Below are 16,344 nucleotides of genomic sequence, written 5' to 3'. Positions count from 1 at the left end.
AGTCTTTTTTTTTCTTGCTTTATAGCATTCTACCTATTTTTTTTTTCATTTTTTTCCTTTTTAACTTGATGATTTTTGTTTCCAAAATCCCTAAAAGGATATTTCAGGCGTACATTGGCTAACTGAATTTAGCTGAGTTTTTAGTCAAAAACCAGACTTGGATTGTTGGCTGTTTCTGGGGCTGTGAGTGACGGCTGTGAGCTGGGCTGTGACACAACCAAATGGAAATTATTGACATGCCGGCAGCACACAGAACCCTCCCGAGGTTTCTGTGAACTCTTTGCACCTTATAAGGTACAGGAATAATAATTAAAAAAAAAAAAAAAAAAAAAAAAAAAAAAAAAAAAAAAAAAAACCAAAAAACAAAAAACAAAAAAACACAAACCCAAAAAAACCACCCAGTTCATTTGTAAAAGGTTTTGCCAGAGATCATTTGCCGTGTTTGGTGGTCTCAGTGGGGTCAGCCAGGTGGGGACAGCCAGGGAGGGACAGGCAGGTGGGGACAGGCAGACAGGGACAACCATGACCGCAGAAAGAGAAAGGGGGATTTATTTCTGTCCCTGACTAACCAGGGGACCCCCAAAGCAGCACCTGGTGCACAAGCAGAGAGCAGCACTTGGTCCATGCCAGAGGGTCTCCCTCACTCAGAGTTATCCCAGGTTATTCCCAGCTGGAAGTCACTGGTTTCCAGCCTTCCTTTTTTAACCCATACCTGGGTCAAACCTCCTTACCTGCCCTGCCTTCACCTCCAAGGCACAGATTTCACTCCCTCTCCAGGAGATAAGTTTTGCTCATCAAGGAAAAATGAGTGGTCTGGTGTCATCAAAAGATCTTCAGTGGGGTTTAAATGAGCCTTGGAGTCCCTTCAGCTGCCAGCAAAGACTGATCAGGTATTCCTTGGCCAGGGAATCGCACCATTCCTATGTGGAGGGATGGATTTCTGCAACAACTGCCTGGGTGGCTCACAAGCTGTTGTGGTTTGAAAGCAAAACGAATGAGAGGCTCCAAGTCAGAGATATAATTTAATAAGAAGAAAGGTAAAAAGGGAAAAATAAAATAAAATCAATGCAATAACACAAAGGAGCACTGCCAGAGTCAGAACACACCCTGAGCAGGGTGGGGGGAGCAGTCCAGGTGAGGGGCTCTTCCTGAAGCAGTGATCCCACAGAAAGGTCTGGGAGCTCTGCTCCTCTGGGAATCCAGTGGCTCAGGGCTGCTTGTCCTGTCCCAAATCCCAGATTCTCTCCAGGTGGGAATGCTTGGCTCCTCCCCCTGGGCATTGGGAGCATCTCCCAATGGGATGAGGAGTCGTGCAGTGGCTCCTTGATGGCCCATTAAACAGAGAGAGCTCCTGGAGGGAGTTCCCTGTGAGTCCTGGGCAAGGCATTGATGGGCCATGAGCAGAAGAGCCCAAAGGAGGGGCCTGGGAAAACACTGCCCCACCTGGTTCCAACAGTTCATGAAGATGGTGATAGAATAAATATTTTTGTGTACATCCTACACTGCAACCCAGGACACAAGCCCCGAGACAGGCACCTGCAAAAAGTGGAATATTTATGGAAATGCATATTTAACATGGCATATGCAAATGGCCTGGCAGTGTGTCACCCCGCCGCGTTGTGCGCCCGGCAGGAAGCGCTGGAGACGAGGAAAGGACTCCTGGGCAATAATTCCTCTCTCTGTGTGCATCGATCCCGCATTATCTGTGCATCAGCTGCTGTCAGGGTAATTAGCTCCCTCTCTTCCTGCCACCGATGCTCTGCTGGAATGGCTCTATAGATAGAATTGTCCCCATGCCAAGAATAGCTGGAACTTTTTTATTAAGATGTTATCTTCTCCCAGGAATTCAAATTGCGAGCGGAGCAATTTTGATGTCAAGGATTTCTCCCGGTCTTATTATCATATAATACCTGAGGAACAAAGCGTGTTAATGGAGGATCTGCCTGCAGTCAGGCACATCCAGAGCCTTTGTGAGAGGCGCAGAAAGAGCTGGAATGGTTTGAAATGCAGCTGCTGCTTCAGCTGCCAGCGCTGCCCTCGTTAGGAGGCGATTACCTGGGTGAGCTGTGCCCTTTTCCTCTGCCTCAGCACAGCAGCAGCTGCTGGATTCCAGTTCCAGCAGGAGAAGCCTTGGGGTGACGGGTGCCTGGCCATGCTGGAGCTCTGGAGAGGAGTCACTCCCCTCAATCAGCACTGAGTGTGTTTAATGCATTGATAATCTTTAAAAAAAAAAAACAAACCCAACCTTTTTGTGCAAGAACATGGCACTGACTCTGAGCTTTCGGCGTTCCCTGAAATCCTGCCCCAGCACCAGCACATCTCCCTAAGAGGGAGCAGGGGAAGATCCCATTGAAACTCCTCAGCCTCACAATTCCAGGACCGGGCTGAGGGAAGAAGCTCAGGCTGCTCCTGCCCCTGATTTTCACTTCCTTCTGCACAGTGGACTTGCCCACGAGGATTCCATCCAATCCAGCAGATCCAGTGGTGTGTGGATTGTGACTCTGGACTGTGATTTACTCCCGTTCTTTTATCAGGGATAAAGTGAGTGTATAAACTGCATTTAACTCGAGTTCAGCCCCCAGCAGATCTGGCTGCTCGCAGTGAAAATCATCCTGGAGAGGATTTGCCTGCAGAACTGATTAAAATATTTACAGGCTCATTTTCTCTGCGCTCCAGAGTGACCAACACAAGGTGAGTCACTGCAGCCCCGCTGTTCCAGAGCTCATCATTTCACGAGTGAGAGGCAGCCATGTCATGGCTCTCCTTCCTTGCACACCCAAACATCCAAACCCACCCCGGGGTGCCCCTGTCCCTCAGCTGGGAGCCCGGCAGCTCCTGACAGAGCCAAGGCATTCCTGAGCAATTCCCTGGAATGCTGGAACTCCCTGTTTGTCATTCCAGCTCACAGCCCACCTCCATGGCCTGCTGCCCTTGTGCTGCTCCTGGGAGAGGTGCTCCTGCATTTTCAGAGGAGTTCATGGAACTCTGGGAATGAGTGTGCAAGGTGCTGCTGCTGCATTTCCAGCCCATGTCCTGTCTTTTTTTCTCCTGGTTTTTTTTTTTTTTTTTTTTTTTTTTTTTTTTTTTTTTTTTTTACACAGAGACTCTTAGTTTTTGCCTCCTCGTTGTGTTTATATTCCACAGTTATCCTCAAAGAATGAGGCACTATCTCCCTGGCCCCTGTTCTGCTTCAAATCACTCGACTAGGTCAAAAGTCTGGCTGTTGGAAGCGGGAATTCTGAGGTTTTGCTCAGGTTTGGGTTTCAGTGTGTTGTGGTTTGAAAGCAAAACGAATGGGAGGCTCCAAGTCAGAGATACAATTTAATAAGAAGAAAGGTAAAAAGGTTAAAAGAAAATAAAATCAATGCAATAACACAAAGGAGCACTGCCAGAGTCAGAACACACCCTGAGCAGGGTGGGGGGAGCAGTCCAGGTGAGGGGCTCTTCCTGAAGCAGTGATCCCACAGAAAGGTCTGGGAGCTCTGCTCCTCTGGGAATCCAGTGGCTCAGGGCTGCTTGTCCTGTCCCAAATCCCAGATTCTCTCCAGGTGGGAATGCTTGGCTCCTCCCCCTGGGCATTGGGAGCATCTCCCAATGGGATGAGGAGTCGTGCAGTGGCTCCTTGATGGCCCATTAAACAGAGAGAGCTCCTGGAGGGAGTTCCCTGTGAGTCCTGGGCAAGGCATTGATGGGCCATGAGCAGAAGAGCCCAAAGGAGGGGCCTGGGAAAACACTGCCCCACCTGGTTCCAACAGCTCATGAAGATGGTGATAGAATAAATACTTTGTAAACATCCTACACTGCAGCCCAGGACACAGTGGCTGGAGGTGAGGCTGCTGCCAGCAGAGCCCGCAGGCTCTCAGCAGGGGCTGATCCCCCAGACCCCTCCCTGGTGTCCCTGTGCCTCTGCTCTGTGACAGTGGCACCTCCCAAAGTGTCCCTGAGCCCCAGGACCTGTGCGCGGGGACATCAGTGTCACCCACAGGCCCCTCCTGGCTGAGGAGCATCCCAGCAGACACCACCTGTGTGTAATTTGGGGAGAGGGCCCTGAGGTGTGGATTCACAGCTGTGAACCCTCAGCCGGGCGCTCCGGGAGCACAAAGCCCTGCAGGCAGGAGGGTTTGCAGGCCCAGCCATCCCCAGTTCCCCGGGCCCGTCTGCAGGGCTCAGCCCCCAGGACAGTGGCGCTGTCACCACTGTCATCCCTGTCCCAGCCAGAGAGGGGAGAGGCCACCGGGCTCCTGCTCAGGTGGGCGCCCACCCCTGCTGCCCCCCTGCTGGCTTTCAGCCCTCAGGGCATTGCTCAAACTCGCACTGATGGGTTTTTCCATCGGGAAAAGTTGTTTCCACGGGGCTCAGCAGCGGGTTTTGGGGGGCCGCTGGGTGCCGTGTCCCACCCCCGTGTCCCCCAGAGCCCGGGCGCCTTCAGTGGGGTGAAATGGCCCCGAAGGGACGGGGACGAGGCGGGGGCATGGCCCGGGGGAAGCTGCGGGGGTCGGAGGGGAGGGGACGGAGCGGGGGGAGCCCCCGCCCCGGCGGAGAGAGGGAGAAGCGGGCTCGGTGCAGGCGAAGGGAGCGGTGGGAACAGCGGGAGCGGCGCGGAGGGAGCGGCGGAGCCCCCGCCCCGGCGGAGCGGAGCGGAGCGCGCTGGGCTGCGGATGGAGGGCGGCCACGCTTCTCCCCGCTACGGATCCATGGAATCCACCCGCTGGGCGCCGGCCGGAGCGGGGCCAGGTGAGCGCGGGGCATCGGGACCAGGACCGGGACCGGGACCGGCACCGCCCGAGCACAACTTCCCCCGCCCCCGGGGCTCCGGGCAATCCGAGCGGGGAAACGGCGGCTTCATCCAGAAAACACAGCCCGGCCGGGGGTCCCGATGGAGCGGCACCGGCCGAGCCCCGCACGGCGCCACCGGGAGCGGGGATGGATGGAGGGATGGATGGAGGGATGGATGGATGGAGGGATGGATGGAGGGATGGATGGATGGAGGGATGGATGGATGGATGGATGGAGTGCCTGGGGGAGAGAAAGGACGCGGAGAAGGGGCTCTGTGGGAGGAAAGGGGCTGCAGAGGAGGAGGGGAGGCGGGGGGATGCCTGGAGGGACACAGAGGTCCCATCCCGCTGCTGCTGCCCGGCCGGACACGGCGCCCTGCGCTGCCTGGGCGGCCCTGGGGCACAGGAGGGCTCGCCCTGCCCTTCACCGCCCGGGCCCCTCTCTGCCAGCTCCTCCAGTGAGAAGAACGGGGGTGCCGAGCAGGGGAGTTGCCCTGGGCACAGCCCTCGACCTTGGGCTGGGAGGAAAGGTGGCAGTGCCGGGCTGAGCGGAGGGGAGGCGTCTGCAATTCCTCTGCTCTGCCGCCCTTCCCTGGCCCTCTGTGCTCCCCCTCAGCCCCTGGCACGCAACGGGACAGGGGAGGAGGGGTCAGTGCACTCCAGCCTCCTGCTGGGCAGGGCTCGGGGCTGTGTGGTGCCCGTGAAGCTGCTCAGCCCCTGGGTGAGCTGTAGGAAGTTTTGGTCCTTTTCCTTTGTGCCTCCCCTGGCAGTGTGTGTCCTCCCCTTCACCTCCCGTGGGGCTCTGAGCACCCTCATCACCCGGCCCCTCTGCCCCAGGAGCTGGGGGACACCTGAGAGGGCCAGGGGTGGCCTCAGGGTGCTGGCCATGGCCTGGACACCCCCGTGGTGCCTGTGAACAGGGCTGTGGTGGCTGTGATTTTACTGGTTCAGTGCAGCTCTGTGAGCTCCCAGCTCCTGGGGACCTTGGCATGGGGTGAGAACTTTGGGACAGGTGAGAACACGGCAACAATCCCTGTTTGCTCTTTGGATGGTGCTCTGCTGCTCGCTGCCAGCCAGGAGAGCTCAGAGCAAGCCTGTGCAGCCCAGAGCTCCTGGAGCCTCCTGTCCTCCAGGAAAGCTCAGAGCAAGCCTGTGCAGCCCGGAGCTCCTGGAGCCTCCTGTCCTCCAGGAGAGCTCAGCCCAAGCCTGTGCAGCACAGAGCTCCTGGAGCTCCTGGGTGTCCCCTGTCCCTGCTGCTGTCAGGAGCAGAGGAAAACACTCAGCTGAGTTGAGTTAGAGGCTTCTTGGGATGGTGCCCCCACAAAGAGCTCTGACCTCTCCACAGGGGGCTGTCAATCGATTTAATCGTGAAGGAAATTGCCTGAAATTCAGCCTGCACTGCTGGCTGCAGTGACTCATGCCAGGCTGGCTGCTGGCTGTCCAAATGTTTTGCCCAAACCGTCTGGAATGGAAGTCTCTGGCTATCACACTCCTCATTAGTGTAGGCCCCTCCTTGGGCCGGGTGTGATGATCAGAGCCTCTCCAAATTTCTGTCAAAGCTTTCTCCTCCTCCTCGGTTTGCCAGGCTGAAATGGTGCCAGGCAGGATCCCTTTGGCTCAGGCACTGGAGGGTTTTCTCTGTGGGGTTTCCTGTATGGCTGTGCTGCTGTGGGACCCCTGAGCAGTGTGGCCACACTTGGGGCCATCCCTGTCCATCCCCAAAAGGAGATTTGGGGTTTGAGTTTGATCCCAGCTTTAATGAACACCCTGCCTCGGGTGTCCGCTGCTCCAGGTGCTCCCTCCCAGGGTTTGTGGGCTTCATCTTCCGGGAGTTTTCTCCTGGCACTGCCCTCCTTCTGCTTCTGCCCTGAATTCAGCAGCTCCAGGGACACCCAGGTCCTGTCAGAGCTTCTTGTCCAGCACCAGTTGCTTTGGGGAGCAGTTCCCTGGAACTCCTGAGGGAAGCAGAGTGCCAGGAGCAGCTGAAGGCACAGGCTCCAGCTGAGCCCTGTGGCCCTGGCTGGGCTGTGCTGTGACCTTCCCACTGTCCCCATGTCACAGGACACTCCTGGCCTGGTAAGTGTCCCACAGAAAGGTGACTGTGAGCAGTGAGGGCAGGGTGGTGCCAGGGGAACCATCCCAGAGCTGAGCCAGGAGCTTCCCTGCTCCTGCAGGCACTGCCCGGGGGCTGGAATTACATCAGGTGGGGAAAAGCAACTCGGCCCTGCCACCTCCTCCCCTCCCAGCTCTCCTGGGGTGACATTGTGATGCCTGCATCCCAAATAGTCTGTTATGTTTATGCTGTATGTTAAGTTCTGGAGGGACCCTATTTGGAGGTTTTGTCCCAAATTTGCCCTAAACCAGGACCCACCCCATCACCTCCTGCCCTCCCAGCCCTGCCACCTCCTCCCTTTGCCTCCACAGGCGAGGATTCACCTCTCCCCCCAGGGATGGCTGTGCCAATGGCATTCTGGGGTGAGAGGGAGAAGAGGGGATGCTGACAGCTGTTCCAAACCCTGGCACTCCCCCTGAGAAAGCCCTGGCTGAGAACCTGGGCCCGGAGAGTCTCTGGGTCATTCCCCAGCCAGGCAGTGACTGTCCCCTCCCCAGCTCCATCCCCACACTGCCGGGGCTGGGCAGGGTCTCTCTGGGGACGGAGGCAGCCAGAAGCTCCGGGTTGATCTGTCCCCGTGTTTAGTGGCACATGGGGACAGCCACCAGCCTTGTCACTCCCGCCTGGGCACAGAGGGGACGCAGAAATGAGCTACAGCCCCAGGGAGTGGCTGGCGACAGGCACAGCCCAGCTGTGCCGGTGCCTGCACATCTGGCAGCATCTGCCGCGGGACCGTCCCCAGCTGCTCAGCCGGGTGCAGCTGCAGCAAAATATCTCAGGCCAGAGGAGTTTTGGGGGAGCACAGCCCCAGAGCACTCGGGATGAGGGAGCTCAGCATCCTGGTCCCCTAGCAACCGCGCCCTGGTCCCTTAGCAACCGCACCCTGGTCCCTTAGCAACCGCGCCCTGGTCCCTTAGCAACCGCGCGGTGATGCTGTAGCAGCCACAGGCCGGTCCCTTGGCAACCGCGTCAGGAAACGGGGCAAAGGGAGGGGCTGTGCAGAGCCCCTGGAGCTCCATCCGGCCTCACAGCCCGCCCAGCCCAGAGGTTTGTCTTTCCTGATCAACCCCTGGCTCCTGGGAGCAGCACAGGGACAGGGAATGAGGGGGGAGTCAGCTCTGGCATCAGCTGAGCGTGGCCTTTGTGCCTGGGGAGGGGGAGAAAACCTCTGAGAAATCCCCGTGAGTTTCCAAGCCAGAAACAGCAGAAAACTCTTCTCCAAACCACTCACGTTAATCCAAACCATTGGATTTCCACAACAAACCTTCCCTGCTGGAAGTCTTAGAAACATGTCCCACTCCGGGAATGATTTCCTGAGCAGTGTTACATGACAGAGAGAGGACAGAGAGCGTAGAGTGTTTGGTCTTGTGCCTTTGGGTTTGTCTCCTCCTGCCCTGGAACCCTCAGCACTGGCCTGGCTCCTGCTTGGAATGCCCAGATCACACACCCTGACACCTCCCGACATCCCAGCCTGGAGATTCCTGCTCCTGGAGCAGCTCCACGGCTGTGCCTTCCCCTCTCCCTGCACAGGGAAACTCCCAGGGCTGCAGGAAGGCAAAACCTCCCAGGGGAGCTGTGTCTTGTCAGGGTTCAGTTCAGCAGACTGAGCCCCTGAAGGAGCGTTTGGAAGGGTTTGGAATGTTCTCCCACAGCCTGGCTCTGCTGCAGCTCCAGTCCCCAGCACATCCCAGGAATGTCAGATCAGCTGGGATGTGATGAAGGTGCTGCTGCCTGGCACTAGTGACAGTGTCATTTCTGAGAGCCAGGCGGGGCTGGGAGCTGGTCTGGAGCAAATCCTCAGCTACTGCCATAAAACTGGCTGGGAGTCACTGCGGGATCCACGCAGCAGCCACCAGGAAATCCATGGGACAGTCTGGAGCAAAGAAGTGGGATTTGTGTGTGTGAGTCACAGAGGGAAGGCAGAGCTGCTGGTCAGAGCCATGGATGGTGGTGGATGGGTTTTCATCCCAAAATATAAATTATTGCCTCTTTATCCTACATTTCTCTGTGAAGCTCCTGCCTCCCACCCTGAGCAGGTGACCCCCTTTGCCTGCCTCAGTTTCCCCAGGCAGGGGCTGGCTGTGATCCTCAGCACTGGAGAGGGTGAGGGAGCTGAATGGGGGATGTGATGGAAGGGGAGCAGCAGCAGGAATTTCACTGCTCTGAGCTTTGTGTGCCCAGCGTCTGCTCCTGGCCCTGCAGGAGGAGGGTTCTGGGCAGGCTCAGGTCTCTGTGCTGGACATGCTGGAGGCTTCTGTGGCTCTGGAAAAAAAAAAAAAAAAAGGACATTCCCATCCTTCCCTCCAGCAGTTTGCAGTTCCCTCCTGCTGCTCCTGGAGGGAGAGACCCCTGGGGATGTGGAGACCCCTGGGGATGTGGAGACCCCTGGGGACGTGGAGACCCCTGGGGACGTGGAGACCCCTGGGGATGTGGAGCTTTGTCCCAGCACTGGGAGCTGTGCTGCTCTTCCCAAGGCTGCCCTGAGGTCCCTGCTGCTCTCCTGCCGCCTCAGGTGGCTCCGTTCCTTTTCCAGAGGATGAGATCGTGTCCATGGCCGACTCCACCACCACCATCGACGACATCGAGGGGGAGCTGTTCAGGATCGAGCGGATCCGGGAGATCCTGGTGCGCCGGGAGTCGGAGCTGCGCTACATGTGAGTGCCTGTCCCTGCCCAGCTCCCCCTGAGCCAGGCACAGCTCAGCCCTGGGGGTGAACCCGCTCAGGCTGCTCCCCACCTCCTTCCCAACCCAATAATCAGGAAGTTTTGGGATGAGATTCTCCAGGCCTTTCTCCAGACCTCAGCCCCTGTGTGAAAACGGAGCCCACCAGCACCAGGGGGGACACAGGACATTTCCCATGGGTCTGTCAGCAGATTTTGTGTTTGGAGGAAAAGGCCTGACTAATATATTTTTAATATCACTGAAGGATTGTAATTAGCCCAGCCCTCGGATCCCGCCCTGCCAGCCCAGCACAAACTGGGATTTTGGCAAAGGTGACATTTCCTGGGCTGAAGCACTTCCTGTGCTGCCTTTTGTCCCCACTTCTCCCTGCACTGAGGGTCCCAAGGCCTGGAAATCCCTGGGTAAATCCGCTGTGAGTGGGAGCTTTGAGCTGCTTCAGAGGCTTGGATTTGGAGCCCCTTTGAGGCACAGTTTCCCCTGAACTCGTTGTTGAAAAGGATTTCTGGACATCATCAGAACTGTAGCTCTTAAAGGCTTTCCATGGCAACAGTGCCTGATCCTCCCAGGTGCTGTCAAACTCCCAGCCCTGGTGTTTCCTTAACCCTTTGTTTGGTTTCTCTCTTGGGAAATCTGCAGAAACCTCATGGTGGGCTTGGCTGCAGAAACCATCCCGTGGGTGTCGGGACACGCCAGGATTGCCTGGCTGGGAAGTTTTGGGTGCCGTGGGAACTCCACCTCAGCGCTGCAGGGCCCAGGAGGGAGGCTGGGAAGGCTGAGGAGCATCCCAGGGCATTGCTGCTGGGGAAGGGGGGTCCCAGAGCTGGGCTGGCTCAGAGAGGTGGGAAACAGGGGCTGCAAGGCCTCTTCTGATTCCCCAGTGGGGGGGAAAGGAGATGTTCAGGGTGGTTGGACTGCAGGGCTGAGGGAGATGGGAAACTCTTCTGATTCCCCAGTGGGGGGAAAAGGAGATGTTCAGGGTGGTTGGACTGCAGGGCTGAGGGAGATGGGAAACTCCCGGGATGTGCTGCTGAACAGAGCAGTGACCTCCACAAAAACCAGTGTTTGCTCTTTGTTGGAAATGTCAGACTAAACCATTCCAGCATTTCTGTGCTCTGGACAACAGCGATGCACCAAACACTTCTTCACAGGGCCAAAGGAAAGGTCTGGGATTCCTGTGGGAGGTTCAGCTCCACCCTGGTCCCTCAGTGCTCCCTGGAACAGCTGGGGACACCCGGCTCTGGCTGATGCTGCCACAGGTGTCACCAGCAGGGCTGTCACCAGCAGGGGTAGAAGCAATCCCAGCCCCAGCAGGAGCTTCTCCCTGCAACCCCTCCAAATTTTAATTGAAAAGAGAATTTATTATTTTTTATTCTCCCTATCAGTTTGTCCAGAATCAATTTCCATTTAAATGCAATAATCATTCAGCACTCATCTGACTGTTCATTTTCATTTTAATGAGTGTAATTAGTTTAATCCCCAGCCATCTCTGCTGTCCCTGTGGCCCCCTTGGTGCTCTGCAGACCCTCTCTGTTATATTTCATGGTTCTACCTTTATTTAATTCTGCAGGAAGGTAGAATTAAATAAAGGATCGTTCTCTACGGCAGCAGCTTCCACTTCTTTTTGGATTTTGGAGATTATTTGGGGATTCTTTTTGGAGCTTATTTTCTGGGGCCAGGAGAACCACATCAGCTCCTGCCTGCTGGATGAGCCAGGTTTTGATAAGGTTTTGTTATCATGAAGGTAATGAAACTTTCTTTCTGACCCAACAGAACTGATGAAGTGGGCTGGCATTTCCCCAGGGAAGGCAGGGAAAGCTGGGATCCCCAGCACAGGCACTGGCTGGGTGCTGCTCTGGGGCTTTTGAACCTCTTCTCTCCCAGTTTCCCCCTCAGTGGCTCCGTTTGTGTCCCTGCAGGATGGACGACATCCAGCTCTGTAAGGAGATCAGCCGGCTGAAAACAGAGCTGCAGAAACTCCTGGCCCTGCCAGGTGAGGCTTTGGGCAGCTCCCCAAGGGCCAGGGGACACGGGGCCGGCAGGGCTCAGCCGTGTCCCCTCAGGGTGGCCCTGGCAGGTGCCCCAGTGCCACCGTGCTGGCTGTGCCAGGAGCCTTCAGCACGGAGGCAAAGCCCAGGTGCTGCTTGATATTCAGGTGCTGCTCACTTCAGTAAACCTGCCCCAGCATCCAGACGGAGGCTCAGCCTGGGAGGGGAACATCCTGCCATAAAACCAGGAGCTCCTTGCAAAACAGACCCAAATCTCATGGGAGTTTTAAATTCCAACATCTTCCAGTCCATAAACCAAGACTTTCCCTAAGCCGTGGCTCAGAGCAGAGATAATTGGTCTTTTCTGCTACTGAGGAAATGAGCTTGGCTTTCCTTCGTGTGCTCTGGGCTTTCATTTCTTGCCTTTTCAGCACTCCCAGACTCAGCTGAGAGCAGAAAATCTGCTCTTTTTGTCTTCTTTATGAGTTGACTCAGACCAGTCTGTGCTGGAAAAATCCTGCACGTCCCTGTTGTTGTGAGACAGCCACGGGTTTGGATAAAGAGGGGAACACGTCAGTGCTTACTCAGAGCCCAGCCAGGGCTGCAGATGTCCCCAAGACAAGCCAAGGTGCCTTGAGTGAATCAACATCGTCACCGTGGTCATGCTGGGCTCTGACATCAGAAAGGGGCACTGCTTGTCCAGTGGGACCTTAACCCTGGCGGGTTCTTTCTCCTGATTGGGAATAGCTGCTGTTAATTAACCCCAAATAACCCGTGCTCGGGCACAGCTCGAGGCTTCCCTTTTGTTCCTCAGCCAAATGAAGCCCCTGGAAGTGGCCCAGTCCCAGCAGGCAGGCAGGGGCTGCTCAGACACTGCCCAGGTGTCTCTGCACTCATTCGAGGGGTGGGAGATTCCTACTCGTTGAGCAGCTGGAACCTGGATCCAGCTGCTTCCTTTGGGTTGGCCTTGCCCCCAAGCTCAGAGTTGAGCAGAAGAGAGCAGGCCTGGCCCTGGCTGGGGGGAATGGCCCCTGTGGGTGTAAGCTGTGCTCCCTGTGATGCAGAGAACCAGAAATCCAACGAGGAGAAGCAGAGGGAAGAGGAGCTGGTGCAGCAGATCCACAAGCTGGTGGAAACGCGGGATTTCCTGGTGGATGACGTGGAGTTTGAGAGGCTCAGGTAGCTGGTGTCAGCTATTGCTTGTACTGGGGACAGTGCAAACTGTCCTCTGGGCTGTGCCCTGCCTTCCCACAGCTCCTGGGGGCCTTGCTGCTCCTTCCCTGAGCTGTCACCCAGTTCTTTGTCACAGGGAAAGAGAAGAAGACAAGGAAATGGCCGAGTTCCTGCAGAGCAAGCTCTCCAAAAGCTACCTCCAAAGAGCAGGTGGGTGCTGACGGGGTTTATTCCTTGCACTGAACCTCCCTGGCATTTGTCCCCGTGCCCAGCACTCTGCCTCTGAGATTTTACTGGCTCACCTGGAGGAGGGTGGGGAAATGGAACAGAGAATCCTGGTGCTTGAGATCACATCATGGGAACACCCAGAACTGGAGAAATGTCAGGAATCCATCTCCCTCCTGGCCTTTCCCACCATGTCCTGCGAGAACGGGGCTGGGTTCCCTCAGAGCTGACAGGCTTCATCTGCCCCTTCAACATTGGCTCACACCTCAGGTGGGTGCAGGATGGACACCGCGTCCTCTGATCACAGCCACCCCGTTCCCTGGGATCTGTCACCTCTCCAGGGTGCTGGGAGGCATTCCCAGCCCTGGGGACACCCCAGAGCACCCAGGGCAGTGTCCCCATGGTGCAGGAGCTGGGGACACCCCAGAGCACCCAGGGCAGTGTCCCTATGATTCAGGAGCTGGGGACACCCCAGAGCACCCAGGGCAGTGTCCCCATGGTGCAGGAGCTGGGGACACCCCAGAGCACCCAGGGCAGTGTCCCCGTGGTGCAGGAGCTGGGGACACCCCAGAGCACCCAGGGCAGTGTCCCCATGGTGCAGGAGCTGGGGACACCCCAGAGCACCCAGGGCAGTGTCCCCGTGGTGCAGGAGCTGGGGACACCCCAGAGCACCCAGGGCAGTGTCCCCGTGGTGCAGGAGCTGGGGACACCCCAGAGCACCCAGGGCAGTGTCTCCGTGGTGCAGGAGCTGGGGACACCCCAGAGCACCGTCCCTATGATTCAGGAGCTGGGGACACCCCAGAGCACCCAGGGCAGTGTCCCCGTGGTGCAGGAGCTCTGGGGGGCAGCAGCAGCCCCAGAGGAGCTGTGAGCAGCACCCCCAGGCTGTGCCCTGGTCCCCAGGCGGACCCAAACTCCTCTTCCTGCAGCTCCTGTCCAAGAGAAGAAGATGACATCGAGGGGGCAGCAAACCTCAGCTCCCTACATGACCAAGACGGGCCTGACCCTGCTCAAGGAGTGCTGTGGCTTCACCTGCTCCATCATGTAGGGCCCTGCCAGCCCCTGGCACAGGACACAGCTGTGGTAGGGGCACATCCTGGCACTCTGGCACGGGCAGGAGGGGCTCCCTTGGTGCTAGCCCTTCCTTGGAGCTGGTTGGTTGTTCCTGGAGAGCCCTACAGGGATGAGCCATGATTTTGGTGACAGGGATTGCCCAGGGCACTGGCGGTGGCACAGGACAATCCTGTGGAGCCAACCAGGCAGTTTGCATCCTCTGCCCGTGGGTCAGGACATAATTCATCCCGAATTCCATGGGAATGGCAGAGCCACAGAGGTGCTGCCTGCCGGTGCAGCCTGCCCTGGGCTCCCCCAGCTCAGGCCAGAGGAGGCTGAAGGGACCTGACAGAGGAGGGGTGGGATCCCCACTGGAGCAGCTGTGCCTGGCCCTGGCTGCCCCCCTGCCCTGTGCCTGGCTCTGCCAAAACTGGGCTTTGGAGGTGCAGACAAGGCCAGCGAGGCTGAAACAGCCTGGGCAGGGCTTCACCCCGTGGATGATGAGCCCAGAGCAGCAGCCCCCAACTGACCCGTGTGGGACGAGCTCTGTGGGAGGGAAGGTGGCAGTGCCAGAGCTCCAGGGGTTGCAGCCCCTGGGGGAGGATTTGTCTCATGCCAGTGGAGGTTTCGCTGTGGCCAGGGGCAGCAGGAGCTCGTCCCAGGGCAGTGGGTGCTCCAGAAAGCAGGGTTGGCTCCATGGCCCCTGCAGCAAGAGGCACAAGGGGATCTGTGGCTGTGATTCCTGCTTTCCCACCTCCTGCTTTTGCTCCCCAGGTCTGCAGCCAGACTCCACTCCCTGCTCTCCTCCGAGAGATCCAACGTCCATCACTGTCCACAACTCCCCTGCAGCTGCAGCAGCCCCGAGGGCCCCCAGGCTGGCTGGGCAGGTCTGGCTGCTGGCACAGGTCCTGGTGGCCCCACGCTCCCCATGACAGCACAGACACCACATCCCACCTTGGCCTGGAAGCTGTGAGAGCAGCAGGGAGCCCATGGCATAGGATGGAGCCTCCCACACCTGGGCTGATGGAAAAAAAAGTCACTTGGAGCTGCTGTTTGGATTTGGAGAACATCCTGCTCCACCCTGGGAGTGTCCATGGGGTGGTTCCATCCTGGAGCTGATCCTGGCTGGAGCTGAGCCCATCCTGGGCCTCTCTGCTCCTCCAGAGACTCTCCAGGGCTGCTTGGCTCGGCAAATCCACAGGGATTTGCTCTAATCCACACACAGCAAAGGCTCCTCCCAGGGAGCGACCCAGCCAGCGAGTTTGGTCAGGCCGAGAGGGAGCCACAGGCCAGGAAGAGCCCTGGATTCCAGACTTGCCCCCTCTGGACCCAGCCTGGGGAGGAGAATGGGCAGGCTGTGTCTGTGGGTCCCTCCTGTGTGGCCGAGGCTCTTGGAGGAGGCTCAGGCTGCTCTCCTGGGCACAGGGAACTGCTGGAACTGCTGGGAAGGGCACCCAGCCCACAAGAGTGACACTGGTTCATCTGCATTGATCTCAACCCACACCAAAAAACGTCTGTTGGAAGCTCCAGAGGTGTTTTCCCTGCTGGGACCTTGTCAGGAGATGGCTCAGCTGTGACACAGCAGGGTGGGTGAAGAGGGACAGAAACCTGACCCTGAACACTCAGGCTGGGCTTTGCAGCCCCCTGGAGTGCCCAGAGCAGGACCCCCAACCCTTCCATCTCTGCCTCTGACCCACATCTCCCTTCTGCTCCCCCAGGGTCCTCCACCAGCCCCTGGGGACAGCTGTGTCCCCAACTGTCCCTCACAGGGCAGGGGACAGCTGTGTCTCTGACTGTCACTGACTGTTGTGACAGGCAGGAGAACGATAAAAGAAAGGCCTCATAAAATCAGGCCTGCTCTATTAAATTAACAGCTGGCCTGTCATCTCTTCTAAGTGTAATTAAGCAATTTGCAGGTTCCCATGCAAAAACAATCTTGGCATGAAAGGTTCATCAACACAACAGCCTATTCTGGGGCTGAAAAATAATTGCATCTGTGTGAACAGTAAGAGCTGTTCCATGAGAACCCTTAAAGGAAAAATGTGAACAACTTGAATCTTATCATAAATCACCTTCTGACCAAAAAAATTGAGTGGTAAGAAAACTTAACGGGAGCTGCACACGAGGTGTGTGAAAACTGTATGAAATAAGTGACATGAATAAAGAATTGGCTTTTCCCGCATGAAGAAAATTGAGTCTGGGCTGATTTGTTACAAGACTTTAAGAGGTACATTAAAATATTTGCTTTTTTTTTTTTTTTTTTTTTAGTCTGCAATATCTGCAAGGTTCTGTCCTTTTCCTGCCCACTCTGCTGCTCCCTCGCTGGCAGGGCAGGCTC

General features: G+C 56.9%; 1 protein-coding gene across 1 annotated transcript; it reads left to right on the top strand.

The window, feature by feature from the left end:
• Positions 1 to 4,658: 4,658 nt before the first annotated feature.
• LOC310916964 (bMERB domain-containing protein 1-like) lies at positions 4,659 to 14,001 on the top strand (the record flags this gene model as incomplete). The annotated part of the gene is made up of 6 exons (XM_083874876.1): positions 4,659 to 4,734; positions 9,422 to 9,542; positions 11,487 to 11,560; positions 12,620 to 12,734; positions 12,865 to 12,938; positions 13,883 to 14,001. The coding sequence occupies 6 exons, from the start codon at positions 4,659 to 4,661 to the stop codon at positions 13,999 to 14,001; spliced, it is 579 nt and encodes a 192-aa protein (XP_083731002.1).
• Between the last annotated feature and the right edge of the window lie 2,343 nt (positions 14,002 to 16,344).

This window comes from Zosterops lateralis (genome assembly GCF_965231275.1).
Source record: "Zosterops lateralis genome assembly, chromosome: 18".
NCBI classification, from domain to species: domain Eukaryota; kingdom Metazoa; phylum Chordata; class Aves; order Passeriformes; family Zosteropidae; genus Zosterops; species Zosterops lateralis.
The sequence above is the reverse complement of the archived record's forward strand: the minus strand, read 5'-3'. Positions and strand labels throughout refer to the sequence as shown.